The sequence below is a fragment of the Strongylocentrotus purpuratus genome, unplaced genomic scaffold (assembly GCF_000002235.5).
Source record: "Strongylocentrotus purpuratus isolate Spur 01 unplaced genomic scaffold, Spur_5.0 spur5_scaffold_19, whole genome shotgun sequence".
In the NCBI taxonomy this organism is placed as follows: Eukaryota; Metazoa; Echinodermata; class Echinoidea; order Camarodonta; family Strongylocentrotidae; genus Strongylocentrotus; species Strongylocentrotus purpuratus.
The window spans coordinates 9,371,084-9,384,475 of record NW_022145604.1 but is presented as its reverse complement, the minus strand read 5'-3'; the positions used below and the strand labels follow the sequence as shown (position 1 = coordinate 9,384,475).

At 36.8% G+C, this 13,392-nt stretch overlaps 1 protein-coding gene across 1 annotated transcript in view; it reads right to left on the bottom strand.

The window, feature by feature from the left end:
- LOC583516 (integrin alpha-V) overlaps positions 1 to 13,392 on the bottom strand; it is a 54,566-nt gene that overhangs the window by 4,189 nt on the left and 36,985 nt on the right. Inside the window, exons 6-18 of the mRNA XM_030990902.1 lie at positions 13,075 to 13,161; positions 12,083 to 12,171; positions 9,105 to 9,211; positions 8,300 to 8,396; positions 7,758 to 7,860; positions 6,976 to 7,076; positions 6,040 to 6,130; positions 5,395 to 5,440; positions 4,119 to 4,223; positions 2,637 to 2,692; positions 1,517 to 1,671; positions 919 to 1,065; positions 205 to 269 (exon numbers count right to left, since the gene is read on the bottom strand). Of these exons, the coding sequence (XP_030846762.1) occupies positions 205 to 269; positions 919 to 1,065; positions 1,517 to 1,671; positions 2,637 to 2,692; positions 4,119 to 4,223; positions 5,395 to 5,440; positions 6,040 to 6,130; positions 6,976 to 7,076; positions 7,758 to 7,860; positions 8,300 to 8,396; positions 9,105 to 9,211; positions 12,083 to 12,171; positions 13,075 to 13,161 (1,249 nt within the window). The remainder of the gene's footprint in view (positions 1 to 204; positions 270 to 918; positions 1,066 to 1,516; positions 1,672 to 2,636; positions 2,693 to 4,118; positions 4,224 to 5,394; positions 5,441 to 6,039; positions 6,131 to 6,975; positions 7,077 to 7,757; positions 7,861 to 8,299; positions 8,397 to 9,104; positions 9,212 to 12,082; positions 12,172 to 13,074; positions 13,162 to 13,392) is intronic.

Here is a 13,392-nt window from a genome sequence, read left to right as displayed (position 1 = left end):
ACATAAAGCTGTGAAATATTATAATGGAAGATAGAAATGTTTATTTCCACCCCAGCCTATGTTCAAAATTCTTTTTTTAAAAACTACTTTATACCTAATTTCATTTTCAAAGCAGTAAGTAAATCGCTATCCTTAGGTTTTTGAAATCTACTCGCAATTGTATATTTCATATTTTTTTACGGAAAAAGACAACATTTAACTTACTTTGTGACAGCAAGTCTCAGATCTGGAACACATGTAAGATTTTGGCAATTTCTCAGGATAGGAACCTAAGATAAAGAGAATCACAAGAATAAATAAAGCTTCCAGAATATCGAAATTTACGGAGAGAGAGATTTATCTGATTGGTAACGATGATTTGGCACAAAGGACTTTCCGTTCAATTCAGTTTAGTTCACTCTGTTTCTTATATTGAACATTTCAAAGTAACTATATTATCTACAAGAAGAATATGACATTACAAAGATTTACAGTAAACATTTAAACGTACAATCATTATGTCATCTAGACTGTTGACAGAAATAGCGCCAGCAACGATGAGAAGCCAACGTGTGATATTGGTGTTTCAGTGAAAACGTGTGTCGAGAACCATGGAGCCCTAAAACAAGCGAAAGTTTACTAAATATTCATACTGATCTGTCTCAAAGCAAACTTGTTCTAAGTCATCAACTTCTCTCTCTTCTTGCTAGATATGGAAAAACACATTCTCTATAACAGACAATTAAATTAACAAAATATATATGCAAATTAAAAGCGCTCATTTACTAAAAATGGGATGAAAGATAAAGCTCAATAATGAAAACAAATATCTCGACTTAAAGAAAGAAAGACAGTAACTCTATACATCTTAACAGAAAGTTAAAGCTCTTCTGGCTCTCAAGAGATTCTACTATCGGCGTCAATGCCAGAAGGTTTTACCGTTAGTGATGTTGAGGCGGGAATGTTCTTGTTGAGGATAGGTTGTATATCAGCTGGTCTGAACAGTGTACTGTTGACCTGGTCTGCAATGACGAGGCTATAATCGGCTCTCATGGTGATAGGCGTGAGCTTGTCTTGAATTGAATTCTTTTGGGAGACGAAGTAAAAATGGAAATCTTATTACAAGTGAAAATAAGGTAATTTGCAATAAACAATGCATCTTTAGTTCTGATAACGATGAAGAATAAGACTTGGCAGATTAAAATCAAACTAATGCAATATATAATTCAGTTCTATAAATAAAACAATGACCATTGCCACTCACATCATGATACAAGTGCCCTCTATAATTATGATCTGGGCTCAGGAGCAGTCAAATACAAATAATTTTGGCGGGGCTTTTTTTTCGGGGGGGGGGGGGGTTGGTCTGGGGGCGCTTGAATTTTCTACACATGCCTCACAATTCTTTTTAAATTTGTTTTGAGGGGCTGAATTGTTTGTTTTTCTGAGTGGGGAAGGGAGAGAGGGTTGAGCCCCCAAATCGCTCTTTAGAAATGATGCTGCCTAGGCTACGCAACTGGGATCTACGGATGCTCACCGGGATGTATGCAACATGAGAGAGACATATTTCAGACCCAGTCGAAATATTGACGCGATCTCGGATCCCGGCAGAGTCGGGTTGGTCAAGCAGTTCAAAGTAACAGCGCTGACTGACGGGAAGCTTAGCATCGGCAATCAAGTCATAATCCAGAACTACAAAGGTGACAAAAATATACGAAAGTGATGATGAATACATGATTTACACCCCTATGACGACTACCCCCGGACAACTGCCCCCCCGGACATTTAACCCCGGACAACTACCCCCAGACAACTACCCCCGGAAAACTACCCCCAAACAACTGCCCCTAGGATAGACAAACGGACCGTACCTTAAGTCAAAATATCCCTCGCGAGGACAGATCCTCAAACAAAGCCCTGTTGCCAAACCGCCCCTGTCTGAAATGTGTTTAAACGCGATTCGTTTCTTGATCAGCCTCTTGGTTTTCACCAGATTGCATGATAGTTATAAATAAATTTCCGTTTAAGTTTTTTCGTTTGAGTATATTTCACATTCACATTTATTACTTAAATCATAAGCAATAAAACCCATAACAATGAAAACAATTGTTCTTTCAATAGGTGTAAACATATATATCATTGTATCAGTCCATGGAAGTAACAGTACAGTTAAAAAAAAAAACATACGGACATATAAGTACAATAGCATGGTATTTAAACTAAAATTAGACAAATATATTGAAATGAAATATGGGGGAAAATAAGTAAAAAGCTAAGCTTGTAAATTATAGATTCCCTTGTATAGATAACTTTAGAAACTTTGCATTTATACGAGAACTAAGAAGGGTATTGGAAAATGATATTACACGTTGTAGTTTGTGAGTTGTGCGAAAAAAGTAGGCACTACGAATGAGCGGATCTTCTAAATCGCAAAGACAGATTAATATCATAGAAATGGAGAGAGGGAAGGAAGAAAGAGAGTGGAAGATACGGATAAGGGAAGAGACAAAATATAGAAAGATGGAGAGAGAGAGAAGGAGAGTGAGTGAGAGAGAGAGAGAGAGAGAGATAATGAGAGAGAATATACTAGAATGGCAGAGATTGCAAATGAAAGGGAAAGATATTTTAAGTTCTAAAAACCTTAGATGGGTACTTACAAATTTCCTGTGGTATATTAATCCCATCGAACGATAAACAGAGCGTCACATTGAATCTATTCCATGAGAAACATAAAAAGGGAAATGACCAATGAAACATTTAAAAGAAGAATATTAAAATCCTTGTAACACAAACGTTTAGAAATTTATAGAGCTAGCTTTATTACAATATATCAACTTATTGCATTTCCTACTGACGATAGGTCCTTTAATTATTCATAAAAAGAATATTGGTATGAGAACTTCTTTCTTCTCTACATCCCTACATATCACAAGAATATAACTAAAAATTGCACTTGCAAATGAAGTACATAGGAATGTAATTTGTAGAAGTCACCTTCTCAGCAAAAAATACTAGTTTTAATAAGCCACAGACATAACAAATCAAAGAAGCATAATCAGTAATTTTGATAAATTTTTAAACTTGAGGTCTGGCTCTGTCTTTAAAGGCACACTGTCCTACTTGTAGCTACTTGCTCCCTCTATATAGAAAACTTCCCAAATCGGTGCCTGTTGGTCCCCCATGATCCTCTTTTTCTTATGTTAAATGAGAGCTGAGTTAATGAGATAGCCACCTGTCACAGTGATCTCGATGGCTCGCTGTGTGGTCTAATCCCTTCTAGCTGCAGTAGTAACGCCTACCTTTAAAGAAGTAGAAGTCACCTCCTTTTCTTTGAATAATTAGCAATAAGCAGTGGCATGGCGTGGTATACAAACATTGAGGGTTCACTGGTTTTAAAGGAGACACCAGGGCCCCGTTTCACAAAACTTGTCATCAGTGACTAGTGAAATCCTTGCTTCTGATTGGTTATCAGCAGATTTGTCACCGATTATTGTCATTTGTCATTGAAAAAAGGCTTAGTGAAACGGGTCCCAGAAGTGACAAGGGAATGTCTATGAAATGCGATATAGCTAGGCAATCGAGTTTGGGGTTGGAAGGAGTAGTATTATCTTAGTTTGACATTGTCCTCCTATTTTTTGAATCTGCGTAAACGGTCGGAAAGATTAACAAAAGATTTTAAAAAAAAATAACTCAATGCCAGTTTCAGAACATTCTTGTATATCCCGTAGAAATCATATTTGGAATTACGTAATTACGTAATCATCTAGGTCAGACATTAAATTATTACGGTGATGGAGAAGGCGATTGAGATACCATTAGGTTAGTTTTTCGAAAGTCTTGGTGGTCGTGCTTTTTCTGTGTCTTTATTTATTCGCAATAACAAGGGCGGGGGCAATTGCCCTAGTACCCGTAGAGCTACGCCACTGTCGATATGTTAAAGCCCGTCTGCACTAGTTTGGCCAGGGGGATTAGACCACCCTGCTGGTCACTGACATGTGGTTATCTCATCAAATCAGCTCTCAATTAACATAAGAAAAAGGGAATCATGGGGAACCAACGGCCACCGATTAGGCATTGTTTGCTATATAGAGGGCGCAAAAAGCTATCAGTAATACAGTGGGGCTTTAAGGAGGACTCACCCGAGTACCAAGGCACCGCTAGGAAGCCGGTAATTGCGTTCCTTGAGTCGAATTCCCTTCAGATCAACGCTGACATGGGCGGATACATCCACAACAGGTCTCGACCTGGTAATTGTACAGAATGAAAAAAATGAAATAGTGCATTCTTACAAATTTCCAATCAAAACGGCAAAGTGAAGATTGCAAGAGATTAACAGAGACTCGTACACTTAACCTTAATATCTAGGAAAGTTAGAATGCTTTCAATAGTTTCATATTTCTCTTTGGGATCAATATGAAGAATACTTCTCATACTTCTCCGGTAATAAGTGCACAGCGTTCAATTCATGCCACCAGTGACATATCCCTTAGGCAACGATTTCCACAACTTTCCTTTTATCTATTTATCATGGATTTATTGTGAATATAAATTATGTCCTTATAATAGCGGGATTATTTAAAAATCAAATCGTTGAAAGCTTGTGAGTATTCCTACGCCATCTACGGTAAATGTTGCAATAACACTATAATCTTCAGTGAGTAGCTTCGGAAATGGTCGTAAATAGGGACTTTTGGATTTGCGTGGACTGATACGTGTGACGTCCATTCAAGGCAGTGCATTAAGAGGACGTCGATCGTAGCAATCCCCATTGTCTTCGTGCGAATCTAAAAGTCCCTAATGACACCGATGACATTGGCAACAAACATCTACTTATCATGACCTTAAAATGTTTTCATTGAAACAAGAAGATAACCTGAATACAAAGTAAAAAGACAATCATGGCCTAATCATGCCAATGATAAGGTGTTATGGGTTTAAGATTAGTGAATGTATTTGATAAAAGGTTTCAGAAGGTATAGATACACGAGAAGATTATCTTCCCAACTTAACCATGAAAACGACAATTAAAACGATTGTTTCCTCCGTTTATCGTTTCGAACGGTACATGAAAAGAGCTCAATGCACAGTAGTGCGTGTGTATGGAATTATCTCCAAATCCAATGTAAATCTGAAATCAGGATATGCTTAACTGCTGGTAATTAATGCCAGACTTCATGTAAACAACATTTGTTTTAAATGCTGGTGGTACTCAGATTGTATACCTATACTTTGCATGTTAAGTGTTTTTTGTTTCATTGTGTCTGAAATTTATCCGTACACAGACTATTGTGCTGGCAGTAGAAGTATCATTTGCAAGAGGTTTATCGAACTGGATGTGTGAGAAATACCACCACCAACAACAAAAACAAACAACGAAAAAAAAAGAGAACAAAAGAAGAAGAATGCGATACATACCTAAACAAAGCTACCGTTGACGCCTTGTACATCCCTACCACTAAATCTGTATTATAGTAAAATGGAACAAAAAGACAGGGAATATAGGGGAAGGAGGAGAGAAAAAGTGAGTTAAACAGAAATATGAGTTATTTTAAAAGATGAGTTCAGTTAAAAGTGAACAATTCGTGACCTGTCTCGTTCCTTAGATGCAATGGAAAAATATTATAAAAGCAATATCACTATTGAAAATATTGGCCGCATATTCGCAATTCGACTTGTCAGTGTTGGAAGTTTCAAGTTCTTAAATTTTATCATTCCTAATTTTAGCAAACACAGTCAACAATTATTAAAGTTAATCAATACCCTTGCAAATTTTTGTAATTTTGTAAGTATATGAAAGATTGATCGTCCTGATCTATGTTTCTTGAGAATGTGACATACTAAAAGTATTCAACAAACGCCCTATAGTTCAACCATTCCACCTTTCATGTTTTGGTTACGAAATCACCTAAAATATCAAATTTACAAGGGGTACGAATAAATTAGTTATTAACTGTAATATTACAAAAATTGGCAAGGGTATTGATTAACTTAGTTGTTATAACTGTGTTTGCTAAAAGTAGGAATGATTAAATCGGAGAAATTGAAAACTTGAAAACGTACCCGGATACTGATTATTATCCATGTCCATTCCAGACGAGAGGGAGAAGCCAAAGGTCGGGAGGGTCAACCCCAAGGTCAAAGGGTCAAGTACCTGCAACAGACAACGAATAAGATATTCTTGTTAAATATATGTTCAAGTTTGAAATCGAAATTTAAAACTTGAAAGAAGACATGAAATCATAAGATGGATGTCGGCTTCAATTATTTGTCAAATTACTGCCGTCTTAATTTTAATTGTGTACTTCTCTCTACAGTAAACATTTTCTGTCCCTGTCATTTTTTCAAGTCTCCCAGGAACTTAATTTTTACAAGCTCTGCTTTTCTATAGGTTCCTGCACATTTCACAGTTTGTACGTTTGTCTGGGTTTCCTTTAAATGATATTAGTTGTCAAACAAATGTGATGACATATAACTTTGAAGTCTGATTACCTTGTCAATTACTATAATCATTTAAAAAAAAATTATGAAACAATATGTCTTTTATGTATATTTTGTTATCTGTATTATATCATATATGCAAGTGAAATGTGAAACCAATAAACTAAACTCAACTCAACTCAACTCAACCACTTGTGAAATGTCTCGGAGTTTCCATTTTGCAGAATGATTTCCTTTGCGCCTACAGACGTTGGCAACATGAGGTCTGAATACTGTAGAGACAGTGGTATAATCTAAGGATGGGGGAGGGGTGGGAGGGTGGGGTGTCAATTTTGCGTTACTCGGTGAATAAAATAAGCGTTAACAAGACTCGAATTTGGGTAGTACGGTGCAGGAGAGGTCAGACCTTCTTTTCAATCCCGTCCCCTCCTCTCCTTTCCGTTTATCCCCTTTTGTAATGTTCCCATATTTCCTTCTTTTATTCATCATTCGACAGGCGGGTGGAGGGGAGGGGGGATCCTTCGTGCCCCTGTATCTACGCCAATAAATGGTGGTTACCTGTGTTGCTGACTGGTAGAGCCCCTGTCTTCCGGAGCTGTGAAAGATATACACCCGTCCAAGACCCGTCTCACCATCGTGAGGAGCTCCTATGGCTAAATCTGCAAAGAGACGTCAAAACATGATTGATTGATTGATTGATTTTATTCCATTTCATATATCAATTGTTTGCACAATACAAAAAAACATAGTTGACAAAGTTAGTTCAAAATTATGAAATGATACTCATCATGATGTTTTAAAGCCATTGAGAGACTCCGTGTCTCAATTTGTCTAAAATATTGTTTTAAAAAACCAACAAAACTTCTTGTAACCTTAACACTCAGGTTGTCACAGTATTAGTCAATATAGACAACGAGGTAGAGATCATACAAGAGAGGATGATTTGGGAAAAAGTCGGACATCTTTTTATTTCGTGCCTTCTGTCAACTCTACCTCTCTTTTGAGTTGTATTGAGTTGCAACTTGTGTATATTAGGGCTCAATTGAGGTGGAATTTACAGTTTGAAATTCCTTTTCTCTTAAAAAGATTTTTTCTTCCAATATTTGCTGCTGTTTGATGATGTAATAGTATGTTTTTTTTAAACCCAGGCCTGCCTCATCACTATCAATACTTTTCTCTCTGAGGGTTTTGCAATCTTAATATTTACATCGGCAGACCTACCATACGTATAGCGGGTACTCAACTACTCCACCTGGGTGGAGAGTGGCAAATGTAGATTGATATACTGACAAAAGGGATGTGTACTTTTAGATAATAGGTGTTTTATAAACCAGACGTACCTTTGAATCCGTCTTGGTTGACGTCTCCTAGTGGAGCTATAGAAAAGCCGAATCTGCCTCCAGCTTGTCGACCTGTCAGAATCTGAGGTGCTTCGAAGGTACCCTGCATGATGCACAAAATCACGATTTGTTCCATTATTTCTTTAACAATCATTTTACACTTTATTGTTAATTTTCTTAATATACTTTCATCTAAGAATGGAAGACCTCAGTAGGGTCACTTTCTCATTGTATTAAAAACTACAGATTATAAATAACGTCAGTATGGTCTATCATTATTCAAGACAGACTCCAAGTTTATGTGGTTGATTTTTTGGGGGGTAAATGACTGTTTAATTTCTCTAGAGTTAAACAAAGAAATCTCCTACTAGAGGGACAAACATGTACCTTAATGATTAATTTTGCAACGAATTAATTCACAAAATTTATGAGTTTAATAATGTTATGATGCATACTATAGTCTATCGGTAAGTATGGGTTACTCCGAAAAAAGGTAGACTTACTCCAAGATTTATGAGTATGAAAAAAATGTTGCTACTCACATCGCCGTTATTTTGGTAGATGTAAACCCGGCCAACGTCGTGTCGTTTGTCGTCCACGTTACTATACATAGGTGCTGTGACGATCAACTCATCAAAGCTATGGAGAAGAAAAATATTAAAATTAATTCCTTATACAGATTTTAATGATTGATAAGGTGACGGACAAAAGAAATGAACATGAAATAATGCCGGTGAGCACGAATTCTAGTTCATGGTGCTTTATTATGGTAAATTGTATTTTGTAATCAAGGAAAGGTATCAAAACTACACATTTTACATATTTTCAAACTTCTCGGGGAGGGGGTGGGGGGGGCAGTGGGGACATCCAAGTAGACTGGCAGTGACAAAGGTTTACTAAACCAGGCCCGCTAACCCAACATCCAAAAAGACAGACAAAACATAAAGATACATACACAAATATAAAGATAAATAAAGGTACAAGAGGTCCACGATTCCGAAGGCCCATGAAACTGAGAGCCTCTAATAAGGTCACCAGGCCCCACACGTGCAGCCAATGAAACTAAAGGGTGATAACTAATTATATTCAGATGTATATACATATAAAATAATTTAAAAAAAATTATGGATTTAGTAAATTAAAATTATACAAATTAAAGGACGGACACAATTAGCAATACATCATGGAAGATGTCGCCGGGGCACAGTATCAATCTCAACTTACAAACCTGTACAAGGAGGTACTTGCTTTCATAGAGGCTAAGTGAAATAAACATCAAAACAAAAAAGAAACAAACCCAGACACACTAACCATAACAACAATAATAACTAAACAAAAAAACTTTACCCATCGCCGGTAAGGTCTGATCCCGTCGCCGAGTGGCCAAAATACTCTCCCATCTGTGATCCTTGCATCACGATTATCTCTGACAACGAAACATCTAAAATGGAAACCTGTATGACAAGAACAAGAGCATTAAGTATTAAATTGGTTTCATTGTTAAACAGAGAAAAACTGGTTCTGGAAAACGTAAACAAGATAAAATTTGCGCGTTCTTTTTATTTTTATGTGAACGAATATCATATCAGCAATGTGACAACAACAACAAATGCATCAAAACCCTTATATTCAAGATGCGACCAAAATAGTAGGTATTTAAAACGTTGGACCAAAAGCAATACCACATGTGTGTGTAGTCCAACGATATTCATGACCGTATGTAGTGCATTTCATTGTTTGTAATTGCCAAGAACACTTGAGTCAATTTGAAGATGTGAAAACTTCGAAATACATCATAATTAGTCTAATTTATACATAATAAGTCATTCCTTAATCATTTGGCGCATGGCCAATACTAAAAACTAATTATATCTCGAAGATTCAAAGACTTGAGGGGTTACCATAAAACATATGTAACTATAAAGAACATAACAAATAATTTACTTTTCACTGAGTGGGAAATAATCATTACTTATTACCAATGGTTTAGCGAGAAAAGAGAATACTGGTTTCTTTTAATACGGCTCATATTAACCAGGCAGTATTTCTGAGTGTGTTGGTGAACTATGACTACAACAGTTTTATTTTGTGATATTAGACAGCATATTTATTCTGCTGGAATTCATCATGAACCATAAAATATGATAGATGGTAAGAGTTGCCTGTTGGATGTACCAGAGGAGTATTTCACAAAGACTAAGATCGACTTTAAGATCGACTTTAAGTTGGACTTAACTATGGCAGGCCATTCATGCCTCTGGTTGCTCTCTCGATTGGTCTCACAATTATGATCTTTAGGTATTGTTTTTTTCCTTCAATAATGAACTATCAAAAAATGTAAATTCTTTAGATTTGTGGCCATGATTTGTAGGCCTACGTCCCTTGAGAAACCGATGCCATGAATGGTTGAGGAACTAGCGGCATGCACGGCCTGCCATAGTAAAGTCTAACATAAAGTTGATCTTAGTCTTTGTGCAACACTCCCCAGGTTCACTATTAACCGTACTGGCTAAAAAACGTATGAAACTGACGCAATCAACTATGGAAATACAAACTTTTGAATTATGCATTATGTAATAGAGACACCAGAAGCCCCGTGGCAACCTTTGGTGAACTGAAATAGAAGAAAGTTATTTTGGCAGCAAATATGGATTAGCAAATATAGATTATGTGTTGCCCCATGCACCTGTTTTAGTGTCAGTGACCTTAGCGTACCTGATCCCTAATATCAAGATGATTGGTAATACCCAATCGCCTATATTATCCTAAACTCGTAAACTTCTTTATAATCACAAATCCATTTCAGATCAATGTTCAAATTCAGATTCATTAATTTAGTATTTAATTTTGTTTAGATTTCATATCATAAATTACATAATATAAATATATTTCTATGATGGATTTTCGTCAGTAAATAATAATTGTAAAATAACTTGAATTTGCTCAAATTGTTAATAATATGTCTCTTCGAATATTCTGTTACCGTTAGACAAAATAACTGTCAGGGGAGAGGGTATTCAATGAAGTAGTGTACGCCCAGCCGATGAGATGGTGGGGGGGGGGGGCACTGGTCAGTGAAATGCAAAGTAACAAGGCAACCGATTATAGAAGGGGTGCGGGAGGTGTCCCTTTCGTTTTCTCTTCTCTTCCTTTCCTTCACGCCATTTCACTTTTCTTTGCTATTCACATCGCTTTTATTTAGAGTATCCTCTGTATTTCGCCAATTTTGAAAAAAGGGACTTAGTATTTACCAATATGGATAAATTTTGCTCAAGCACTAGTAAAGTGTGATCATCATTGGGTATTATACCTAAGTTGGACATCAAGTTTCCCAATGTTGGTCGGACTCATTGGCTTCACGATGGACCGATTTTAAACATTAAATATGTAGACAAGTAGTGGTAAAATTGCGGTTCAATGGTTTTGGGTGCAAAATATCCATTCGACATTGTTTAAATATTGCCGTCAGAGGTTTAGGTGGCAATACCTAAATTTGCAAAAAAGCAGAATTAAATGCCCAAATGTTCAATGATGAAGTATTCGCGATATCTATCCAGGCCGGATCAATATGATAATTTACCAAATATATTAATTAGTAGGCCGTTTCATCACGTATTAGTCAAAACACATTCTTTCACATGAATAAGAGCTTCCATTTCATTTTTTGAGAGGGGGGCGTTTCCAAAACTGGCCTATACCTTTACCTTATACCTTTAACCTCTATACTTTTAATCAAGAGTGTAGTGAGTGAACACCCCTATTAAAGAGACAACTGACTAACTAAACCCCTTCGTGACTATAGCCCTATGCAAACAATGGGGAGGCATTGACTCAGCATTGCTCTGTTCAAGTATAATTATCCCGCCCCCCCCCCACTCCTAGAACGGACGGACCCCATGCGTGTTACCAAAATGTCCGGTAAAGAGGTACTTTTTCGTGCGACAAAGTCCGGCCCGAGAATCGTAAAAAAAAAAAGGGGTGTATTAACTTTTCACCCGGAGATTTCTTGAAAAAGGTGGTGTTTTTTCTCTCATCTCTTTTGCCTCCTGAGAAATTATTCCGAATTTAGGGGGAACATTGAGCATTTTTCATGATTGAGGGGGGTCTCCAAGGCAGGAAAAGCCCGCAAAAAGCCCGCGAAAGGGGGGTTCGGAAATGTTGGCAGTCCTCAGATATGGGGTGCTTTAAAAAAGAGGGAACAAGCATATGCGTACCCTAAATAACACTGAGTGGGGGGGGGGGGGGGCGGGATAATTATATGAGTATAGCCCATCGAATCATATTCGCTTTCGATGATAATATCTCCAGACAAATTATTGACTCACCATGCCTCTATTGAGGGCTGCGCGGGGCGCCCCGACTATGTACTCGTTTAGGGTATCCCCATCAAAATCACCGAATGACACTGAATAACCTGTAGGAGGCGAGAGCAAGAATAGATGACTGTCACATTGATGACATAGAAATATAGAAATACGTTTTCGGCATGGATAAATAGACATTAAACAAATATACCATGCACTGAGAGGCTCCAGTTGAAATTATGGAATGAGGTTGCTGGAATTAAATATTTTTATAGCCGAGGAATCCATCATTTCACTAGTGGCTTGAAGTAGTGCATGATGTATTTGTTTTATATTTTTCAAACCAACGTTCATAACAAAAATAATAATAATAATTTCTGTCACCGAGGAATCCATTATCGATCGCATATATATGACGTTATCCATGGTATAGTGCACTATTCCATGGATGATGTCACGGTATAGCACACTTTTCATATCGGTAACATCATAGCAATGTTATGTTTGATCACATGATGTTATGTTGACCAATCACTGAACAGCATTTCATTAATAAAAAATATAAAAGATAATAAAACTTAAGAGATAATGGAGGAAGACACACATGGGGAGAGGGTTTTATTTACTTTATCATACAAAATAATTATGTAATATATGGTGATACGGATTTACTTGATAGGGTTGGGGTATAGATTCATTTGTATTTTGCACGCAGCAACACATCACCAACATAAACGAAAGATATTATGTATGTTTTCGGTATACACTAAATATTTGATTTTTCTCAGATGTGATTTCCCTCTGGACTTTCACACAATGTTCAGGGAAATTACCTGTCTTGCCACCATCAAAAGATCCCTGGAAACTTATCTTTTTCCCTTTGTGATCTACTCTACTCTCTGGGAAACTGTACATTTTGTCCTCTTTTTAAATATTTGTATGTTTAAGCGCTATCGTACCTATTGTTTTTAGCGCTCCTCAATTATCGATTCTATTATTATTAATCAACATACCTTTGTAATCACTTTCTTGTAGATTCTTAGGCTCTCGTGATGAATATGTACCAAGTGATTCATAGAGGGCTGCAACGTGGACTTGACCTGCAAGAGAAAGATAGCAGAGATGTACATCTCATGAAAAAGTCCATAATTTTGAAATTAATTACATAATTGTACAATAGTATCGTATTCGCAATGATTATATTGTTCCTAAATTCCTTATCACATCGTCCATTTTTTCGACTTTAAATTCGGTATAGGCCTATCTATTTTTGAGCTTGTTATCATTCCGTTGAACATCTCTCTCTCTCTCTCTCTCTCTCTCTCTCTCTC